Source organism: Micropterus dolomieu, linkage group LG23, assembly GCF_021292245.1.
Source record: "Micropterus dolomieu isolate WLL.071019.BEF.003 ecotype Adirondacks linkage group LG23, ASM2129224v1, whole genome shotgun sequence".
Taxonomy (NCBI): Eukaryota; Metazoa; Chordata; class Actinopteri; order Centrarchiformes; family Centrarchidae; genus Micropterus; species Micropterus dolomieu.
Genome location: NC_060172.1, coordinates 18,796,790 through 18,807,334, shown reverse-complemented (window position 1 = coordinate 18,807,334; position 10,545 = coordinate 18,796,790). Strand labels below are relative to the sequence as shown.

At 43.5% G+C, this 10,545-nt stretch overlaps 1 protein-coding gene across 1 annotated transcript in view; it reads right to left on the bottom strand.

Moving 5' to 3' along the window:
- caln2 (calneuron 2) overlaps positions 1–4,951 on the bottom strand; it is a 25,434-nt gene extending 20,483 nt beyond the window's left edge. Inside the window, exon 1 of the mRNA XM_046040480.1 lies at positions 4,834–4,951. Coding sequence (XP_045896436.1) covers positions 4,834–4,951 — 118 coding nt within the window. The remainder of the gene's footprint in view (positions 1–4,833) is intronic.
- Between the last annotated feature and the right edge of the window lie 5,594 nt (positions 4,952–10,545).

Here is a 10,545-nt window from a genome sequence, read left to right as displayed (position 1 = left end):
AAACAGAGCCTTGCGGAACGCCACAATTAATTCTCTGAAAGCAGGACGCAACTCCATTTAAATTAACATACTGAAAACGGTCTGTTAAATAATTTTCTAACCAAGAATATACATTTCCCCTAAATCCATATTTTTCCAATTTATATAATAATTTTCTGTGGTCGATGGTATCAAAAGCTTTCTGTAAATCCAAAAAAACTCCGATTGTATGTAATTTGTTATCTACTGATTGTGATATATTTTCTACCATTTTAACAACTGCCATTGTTGTTGACCTATGAGCTCTGAAACCAAACTGATATTCATTCATTATATTATTTACTTCAACATAGCTATCTAATCTTTTAACAAATAATTTCTCTAATATTTTTGAAAATTGTGACAACAGAGAAATAGGTCGATAACTACAAAACAAATGTTTGTCAATGTTTGTCATATCTGCTTGATGTGTAAAGGAATTGTGTGCTAACATGTTCACCGTATTAACTTAATGATGATGACGTGTCAGTGTTGTGTTTACAGCTTGTTGCATATCGTCCAAAACAATGACTTAATGCGGGTTTAATCAACCAGTCTTTGTACCTTAAACTAACTGTTGTTGCCAGTTTTGCTGAGTGTAATATATTGTGTGTGTGTGTGTTGCGTCACCTGCACACCTAAGTGCACTGGCAGGTAATCACAGAAGTCAAGTAGCCTAGGGGAGACACAGGTGAACGCTGCAGGGAATCCACACAGTTTTTCAACCGTAAATGTGTGTTTGTGCTGGTCTTATCCTATCATAGTTGGTCAATTCGTTTTTTGTGTCATTCATTCAGTGCACCAGGTTTTTGTAGGTGTTTTGTGATCTATATACATATAAAGTGTGACATGCCTAATCCATGGAAGACCTCTTTTCTTCTTCTTTTTTGGATTACTACACGTTGGAAATGCCTTCAAATTCCCCCAAGTGGCTTATTTTGTTGTTTCATTGCCACCACAGTAACCAAACCTTAACCACAGTGGTTGCAGACTAGACTCATATGACTCATTTGTAACTATAACAAGGTTGTCTTGACAACAGGGGCACCATATCAGAAAATGCTCATATGGGTTTATTTGGAGGGCAATCAAAACCAGCCTACTTGCTGTTCAGGTTTGAAGACTTTCTGATTTTAAGACTTCCATGACGTTTCAGTTGTATGACTGTGTCTACAGCCATCGGATGGTGTCAGTGAGATGGACTAATCCATGAGATGAAATTAATGATTAACAGATTTGAGCAGGTCTGTAGATGGTGCTTCCCTAGTGCTGATAACAGGTTTTCCCATTAACAGGAAGTGCTGCCGCCTTTCTCTCAGGCATATCAAGGTGAGGGTGATCTCCCCTTTCTCTCCTTCTTTTTCCTTGTCTCTCTTACATCTTTATAGACTTTGTGTTGTATTTTCCAACCCCCGAGGGACCTGTACCAATCCCTCCACACAGCACAATCACTACCACCATTGCCAAGAGCATTTCCCACTCCCTCTTCCCACATAAAGGGCTTCCTTCTAACTTGAAATTGTAAGTAAATGCACACAACTCATGAGGCATCTATCTGTTCGTGCTGCACAATTACTCAAACCTCTGAGGACCTTCTTACAACATACCCTGGTCAATCTCCAGCTAATTACCTGCCAATCAGTTGTCTATCTGAGCAGGGGTGGAAGGGGGAAGGCGGAGCTTTGGGCAGGGGTGGAGGTTGTTGAATTTACCGACTTGATAAAGACTGCAGAGACAGGACAGACTTTGCAAGTCCTTATTCAACATCTTTACACGGGTGAGTGCTCCATTTTCCTGTGGATCTCTACACTTCGGGTGTGGGAGAGGGTGTCATTTCAGCTGGCATTCAGCATTTGTGCAAATCTTTACAGGAGAAACATAAATGAGAAGAGTCATAGTCTAATGCACGATGGAATTTAAATCACAATTTCCCCTAAGACTAATCCTTTTCCTAACTGGAACAATGAATTTTACATGAAGTTCATCTCTCTCTGTCTCTCACAGGCTGCGTGTCATTAATATTCTCGTCCTGACATGCTGCTCCTTCCTTTCTCTGTGTAATAAGTCCATCTCAGATCTGCCGCCTATGCCTTTCTTGGCTATGTCAGTTGCGCAGGAGCCGAAGTTCAGTCGCAGCCCCCATCTAAGCCTTTAAATACCCCCCTACGGGTGATAACTAGGCTCGAGCACTGTGCCACTGCCTCCCTTTCTCTTTCACTAAATAAAGTGAGAATCAGAGACGAGGGATTGGGAATGCGGTTGAGTGTGCGGCCTCCCAAAACAAAGTGAGTATGCATTTGTATGCAGCTCAACAGTAAGTACGTTTTCAATAGGGTACGAATGAGCTGGCCTGTGATGTATTACTTTGTAATGCCTGTGTTTGGGGGTGTGTGTGTATGTGTTTGTGTGTGGGAGCATGCAGCCCTGCCTGTGTGCGACTGTGTATTAGGAAAGTCAACCCCTCAGGACTGTACATGTTCTCACAAAGATTGATGAAATGCCTCAAAATCAGAGAAAAGGATAGCGGCGATCCAACGCAGGGGTGATTAACTACCCTTCTTTCTACGCTAACAGATCCTAGAAGAACCTTCCACATCTCTCTGAAGTAGGATTAGGAGTTTTCCAATGCTGGCAGCAAATACCACAGATATTTTGTCCACATCAAACAATCCCATTGGTTGGATCTGGGGGCCTAGATAATGCCTCATCATGTCTGTAGTCTAAAGGTCCAAATTAAATTTATATAATAGCTCTACATAGGTCCAAACTAGTTTACCCTTCTTGCTGTCCTTGAAAAACAAAACACAGACAGAAGTCAACTGGACTCATGGTGATGAGATGTTTCAGTCACTATACCAGCTCTGCCTACACTAAAGCAAGTGTTTTAGTGAAATGGGTTGAATCAAGTTGTGCACAAGGGACACTGGATTAAAAGATTTATGCGACAAAGTACTTCATATCAAAGCTCATTCAAGCAAACTACAATAGGCCACATATATAAAGACAAACAAACAGCCTCAGTCAGAAACACACTCTCAGTCTCTCTGTCCTCACTCAGTGACAGGATTAGCTGTTTCTTTCCCACCAAAGCAACCCATTTCAGAAATATGCGCACTCATTGCAGTCTTTGTATTGGTAATTAGCACATGTGAGATTCTGTCATAGGAAAGCCTCAAATCACAACCCAATTGTAAAGACATACAGTATGCTTTAAGATCCCTGAGCCTGTAGTCAGTCTTGCACTCACTGAACACACACTGAAAAGACTGCAGGAGAGTAAAACACCCTCAGCGTCAGTTTAAGCCAATTTAAAGGAGTTTGGTGGGTTGGGTTTCATTTTCTTGCCATGGGTTATGAAACATTTGTACTCACCAAAGCAATTGTTGAGATCTGTGAAAAATGCTCTAAATATGTCCAGCACAAAAAAAGTACAAGCAGTCAGAAAACAAGCTGACAATTTTACCAGATAAGATATCACTTAATTTGAAAGTAATACTCAAAAAGAGTGTAGCTGTAATGACACTAATAATCCCTAATGCGAATGTGCATGAAAACTGTGAGTGCGCACAACCACGGTAAGTACTGCAGGCATAGACTGTACATAAAAAGACTGCAGGTGAAAGTTGAACCAGGAGGTCTGTCTGTGTACTGTGATAGGGATGTTTTACACCGGACAGTTTGAGCTGTTATTTTACTATCTGCCTTTGTATGTTTTTACGACCTGCCTGTGAGCCAATTCAAAGAATCGGATTGATGGACCTACTTTTAGCAATGCTGCCACATTCCTAAATCTCAGGAATTACTTTGGTGAGTCCAATCTTATCAGACTGATACAACCAATAGCCAGAGCTATGAAAGCAAACCCCATGTTTTAAAAGAGTAAGTGATTCTGGAGACGAGTTGTTGATATTTGAACTGCCGAACAAACAAATCTCTCCTTTCAGTGCTCCCTCAAAAACTCCGCCCCCAAATTGCAAATATCAAAGGTTTCTCCAGCATTGAAATGCCTTGGTTATTGCCTGGCCATATAACTTTCGTCACTGTTTATACTCTTTTCCTATCTGACCGTTTCTCGGCCATCTCTCCTTCTTCACAGTGCCTTGAGTCCATCACGTCCTTGTTGCTGGGCACGAGCACTAATGTCACCTGTTGCTGATTGGCTGAAACAATGTTGTGTGGCAAGGTCCACACCACTTTCTTTGTTTTCCATTTACAGAGCCAGGGCTGTGTAGGAAAACTGGATTTTTTTTAGATCACCACACAACGGAGAGCTAGCAGTGAGGAAATATATTCAGATTTAATAAAAAGTGTATTTACAATCACCTACTATCCCTTTAATAAACCATAATTTAAACATTAGGGTGCTGCTTCAGAAACCACTAAATTTGTCTTTTTTTTAGTGGCTATTTAGGCATTATGTTAAATACATGTATTAGTCTGGAAACCACAAATTAACTTAATTAATTAAAAATCTTTCTGTAATCTAACCAAAAGCTTATAAGGCCATGTTTGAATGAGGATACTAATATCAATAGATTGGTGTGCTAATTCACGCCTGGTCATATATATTTTATTTCTGTCAGACACTTCTTCATTCTGAGTCCTTTGACTGCTTTTATTTCCTAAGCGCCGTAATTGGAAACCAATGCATCAAGTCAAGCTCTGACAAAATGGCTAAATGGAAAAACTTTTCCCCCGAGAGAATTGGAGCGTTGTAACTGCATTGTTCCAGTAGTGAAACATTAATTGCTAGTGCACCACACTTTACTCTGCAGCCCCACCTCCCACCCTCTCTTACTGTGTCAGAACACTCACCTCCCAGCTCCTCAGTGGAGATGCTGGTGAGCTGGAAGGCTTCGCTGCCCTCCGTCAAGGAGCTGCTCAGGTAGTTGTCTGGATAGAGCAGGCCCGCCCGCACATGGTGGAATGGCATCTTCCCCCTGGAGAGCACACACACATTCTGTCTAAATAAACCTTGCATGCAACTACAGGTAAGAAGCATTTGTGTCTCACTGTGTGCGTGTATATTCAAACCCCATGGCTACCAGCGCGGTCATGAGCCTTTTTTAGAAACACCATCTCTTGTGGAGGGAACATTGTTCCTTCCACTCTGCTAATGCTCATTTCTGGGTGAAGCCACTGTCTCCTCGTGGCACAATCACACTGACAAATTATGTAATCACATTATAATTCAATGGAGTCACAAAAAATATTCCTCTGTTATTGTTCTGATAAACACCATCAAAGTACAATCAGGAACTCTGTATTATCCAGCAATCATTCTCTCGCTGTCTTTCTCCTGCTCGCTCTTTGTTCAGCCTCCTTGGTCCACAGAGGAAAAGCACTAAAATCCTGTCACTCGCTATCGTTTCTTCTAACCCCCCTCACTCCCGTCAGATCTCCCGACTTCCCATTCCGTCAGACAATCCCCACTGCCACCCAACCCCTCACCAAGAGACCTCAGGGCTTGACAGGGCATCAATCAACCAAGGCCCCTGCTGTCATATGATCAGAGCGGTTCTCTGCTTTGATTCACGAGAGCCCCCCCCCCGAGGGCTTTCCCAGTGTAATATTTTGACACTTTGGTAATATGCTTCATGTAATATTCCATCCAATAGTACAACTTGAACTGAACCGAGGCTAGGTGAGGCAGAGAAAGAAAGATAGAGAGGGAAGAAGAGATAGAGATCCCGTGAGTCTTTTGAGAGCGGGCCGCTGCCAGACAGGAGCGATAGAGATAGAAGTAAGGATGTCTCTGTCACAGGAAACATGGTCAGAGTATAAACATCCTTTCCTCTACTCACTGTTATTTGAGAATCAAATCCTTTGTGAATCTTGGAATGAGAGCCAAGGGAGTTAAAGGACACTGGCTGAGCGTCAAGACAAAGACAGTTTAAAAGGTTAAGAGCCGTGGGATAGGTGCAAGTCTGCTCTGGCGATCTCTAGAGGACACCAGCTGTGAAAATGGCTATGCTCATGTGTGCATGTGACAGAGATAGCCCGCAAACAGAATGTGTGCAGAAAGGTGCGTACGTGCACACAGTTTGGGAGCTCTGAGCATTATGCAGTCTTCAGTCCATCTGCTCCTGGTTCTACACTTGTCTCACCTGCACATGAAAGGTACTAAACATGTATCTGTTCTGCAATCATGAGTTTCAGCCAAGAAGATGCAAACACACACACACACACAAACACACACACACAGACACAGACACATACGCTAAGGTCTTATTACTTCCTGCCATCCCGCGGAAGGTACAGAATAAACTCTTTAAAATTACATTTAAATTTATATTTTTATTATATCCAATCTATCATTGTGTCTTGAAGTGAGACTATAACTTTCATAAGAAGAAATATTGTGTTTCCTCTTTCAAATGAAAAGTTGAATTTAAAAATACTAAAACGCAATGCTGTTCAATTTAATACACTCAGGTGCTTTGCTGCTTCAGCCAGCTAGTAGCTTGTGGTGGCTAATGTTAGAGTTAGTAAATTAGATGTTGCTGTGTAACTGTTAGTTTGAGTGTGTTTGCTGACTTTATGACTCTTCTCTGCTAGGGCAACAGGTGTACACGTAATATATGACTACTAAAATGACAAAGTGAGATAGGTAGAGACAAGTTGTCTCAACCTTGGCTGCCTTTTCTGATATGTTGTTGTTTATTTCAAGCGGTAACTGATTAGGCCTTCAGGTATAAACGGTAAATGGACTGGACTTGTATAGTGCCTATCTAGTCTTGCGACCACTCAAAGGGCTTTACAGTGCACACAACACATTCATTCAGTCAGTACACATGCACATAGTTGAGTAACCATGCTGGGAATACGTGCATATTGCTTTGGGGTGCTAAGTTTATATGTTGACATGTATGTGCCAGTACAATGTATTTACATCTTTTGTTAATTTATGTGTATGTGCACATGCATAAAATGTTCATTTCTTGAGTGAGCTTCTGCAGAAAGTGTAAATTAATAAATCCATGTGCATGTTCAAATTCCTACGCGTGCATTAGTGCATGCATGTCTGTGAGACAAGCTCATGTGTGTACCTGTACAGTAGATGTTGGAAACTTGCATGTTTATGAGATTATTAATTTCTCGCGATGGTGAACATGTAGTAATGGCTATTCAATAAATGACTTCCCTAAATTCTTCAACTCCTCAAATTAAACCAGCAATTATTTAGTTCAGTGCACAAATTAATAAGACATATGATATGAAATTAATATGAGAATGTATTTTAACAGTCCATCTGCTCTCACAATTGTTCCTCTGGCAGAAACACCCACTCACTCATGGCAAAAACCAGCAGACACGCATACACATACATCTAACTTAGATTTTTTCTTTATTTTTCTACCTCTCCCTCTCTCTTGCTCACTCCCAATTTTTCTCCCATATACTTTTGGATTGTGTTTTTTCTACTCGTGAAAACACAGACTGTTGTCACAGAGACGGACATGAGAGCTGACAAGGACAAGCTTCAGCAGAAAACCTCCATCTGATAAGCCTCATTGCCTGGCTGAGAGCAGGAAGAGAAGCTGCAGAAAGACAGACAGACAGACAGACAGGTGAGAGACGGGGGGAAAGGGGATGAAAGGAGCAAATGAAAGTGGGCTGACTGACAGTGTTTGAACTCTGGGGTCACCTGCCCCCCAGGGAGCCGTGTTTCAAGTCTGATCAGAACGAATTTAAGCTCAGACAGGAGGGAAGAGGCTGAGATGAAGGGAAAAGAGGAACTGAGATTGAGCCAAAAGCTGGGAATGGTCAGAAATGAAAATCGTGTTTATTCCTCACCTCCCTCTGTCCCCATGGAGAGAAATGCATTAGCAGAATGGCAAAAAAGAGCTGAGGGGTCAAAGCAGTATTTTTCCCAACAGCACATGCACTTGTCATCACAAGCAGACAGCCCTGACAAGACAATAGTACTAGAGAAGCGGACCTTAACTGCCAGATCAAAGGAAAAGGGTTGTTACTACTGTCACAGCTAACAAATAACCATCAAAACATGCAAACCTGTTTGATTTAACTTCATCCAAGGACTCTCTGAAGTGCACGGGGTCTGTTAGCTCGCCAGGCAGACTACAAGATAAATCAAACAAATATTCTCTTTTTCCTTCAAGCCACTAAAATGTCAGTTAGCTCTCCATGTCTTCTCCAGTTTGGAAGGTAAGGCCCCTGCCGTCTGCCAAAAATAATGAGAGACCACACTTGATCAGCTGAAGCGCCAGCATTGGATTAAGGTAAACTGCAACTCTGTGATTTGTCACATAGTACACAAATAAAAAAAAAAAGGGGACCAATTTTACACATCAAAGAAGGACATGTGCTGCCTCAACAGGCAACCAACAATAAAATGGCTTCTTATTAGATTTACAGTTAAACCAATAATAAAAATGATTAATTGAATTCAATTTGCTCTCTTTGTTTTTCTGTCTCTGCTCAATGTCACATCGTCAGTGTCCTGGTGAAGTCACCTTGGGCAAAGATAGGCAGCCTGTGATCTCTGCTGTCTCTCTCAGGGCTGTTCTCTAAAAACGTTTCCTCAGCAGAGGCGCTGGATGGGTCTCCCGGAGGTCAACCTGGGTAATCCAACACGCTCTGTCTGACCGAAACACCAGCGTCTAATTGAATAGCTCTGATGCTTCGCCTCCAGGCAGAGGAGGTGTGAACTTATGCACCTTTGGTCTTCCGTCAGGTGGTCTGAAACGACGCTTGTATGTGATGATGATTATGATGGTCCGCCACGCTGCGCGCATCTGCAGCGGAGGGAGCGCAGCTAGACTCACACCGCCTGATGCTCAAAGCCGCTGCTACATATCACCCTCATTGCACCGAGAATGGGTTGTCTGAGAATTAAAAAAAATCCATGCGCGTTACCCGCCAAAAATGCTCGCATCCACAATGCCACGCACGTAGTGTAACACCCTTCATCCGTTCCCATGAACAGACGGGTCTCCTCCAGGGTCTCAGATGATGAATGTGTGTGAGGCAGGTGACAGACTTGGCCTTCATGCTTTATGACTGTGGAGTTTTAGAGCATCTGGCAATGAGAATGGATACTTCTGGGCTTTAGACTGCAGCTAGTCCACATTTATCAGAACCAATATGGGAGCTGCTACAGCTTGAGTGAGCAGCGCAACATTGATAAAGCCACAAAGCACGATGTAGCCTAAAGTGTGTGATGGAGTGCTTTACATCCAGCTGCGTGTTGAGACAATTATACTGTAATGACTTATACTGTAATAGCGCCTGTGTGATGGGCCGATAATCGCCCAGTCACACCGATCAAACCCACACTGCGCGCACTGACGCGCGCAGCGCACACAAACAGCTGGAAAGACATTTCAGGAGCAGTGGAAATAGTCAGATACTAAATGCAAATAGACATAGACATCATCAGGTTGTCAGCCATTAAAACAGCACAGCTCAACACATAGAGGTCTATTTAAACACGCGCACACGCACGCCCCGCACATTCACACAGATTACAACAGGTGCAGTCCCTTGTGCGGCTCTGCGGCCATCAGCGGAACCGACGCATGGGCGGCCGGTCGCGGTAATCACCTTTATCACCTTTAACAAGCCAACCCAGAGGTGACACAGAAATTAACCGTCGGGGCATCGCCTACCTGCCTGTTAAAGGACTGGTCCCCCGGTGTGAGATTCACCCCGCTCGGTTAAAACACCGTTGGAGGATATGCTGAGGGTGTTTTGAATTGCCAAGATGTGTTCAGTCTGTTTGCATCCGTCCTGTGCTCTTGAGGAGTCCGTCCAACATCCGAAGATGGACTCATTCAGTCTGTGTGAGGGACCTGCCTCGGGGATTCACCAGTGTCATGTGCTGCACACTTTTTAGATAGTTATTATTTTTAAATCAACTGGTTAGGTGAGGACGATGGTGGTGATGCTGATGGTGCTGTTGGATTTTGTCCGTTTTAGCTGAAGCCCAGAGCCACATGAATGGCCTCCCATCCGTTTTCTACATCTCACTTCTCATCGCCATATCTTGAAAATTTGGGATGAAGCAGTTGGTAGGTAGAGTGCCAAATCTTCGTCCTATCAGTTCGCCCAGACGGACGCCTCCCAGCCGCCCACGGGTCTGGTTCTAAGAGAACCGGTGCTGCTGCTGATGTTGTTGTAGCTGGTAGCCTCTTCAAAAACAATAAATCACGATTTTAATTCAACGTACTCTGTCGAATCAACACGGCGGAGAGGAGAGGATGATGCCTTTGAGCGCAGATCGGTCAGAGGGATGGGAAGGGATCTCCCGACGCTCCCGGTGCATTTATCTCGGTTACTCCTGGTGACAGAGTTAACCCATTTAGCGGTCCAGTTCTGTAAGGGAGGGGCCACATCGGGGGCCACGGCAGCAGAGGTGCGACTGTGTAGGCTAGGTGAGCTGGAAATATGCGACGCCGTGGCACTCAATGGGAGATGCCCTCCTGGCAGGTGTGTGTGTGAGAGAGAGAGAGAGAGAGAGAGAGAGAGAGAGAGAGAGAGGGGGCGGGGGGGGGGGGGGGGTGA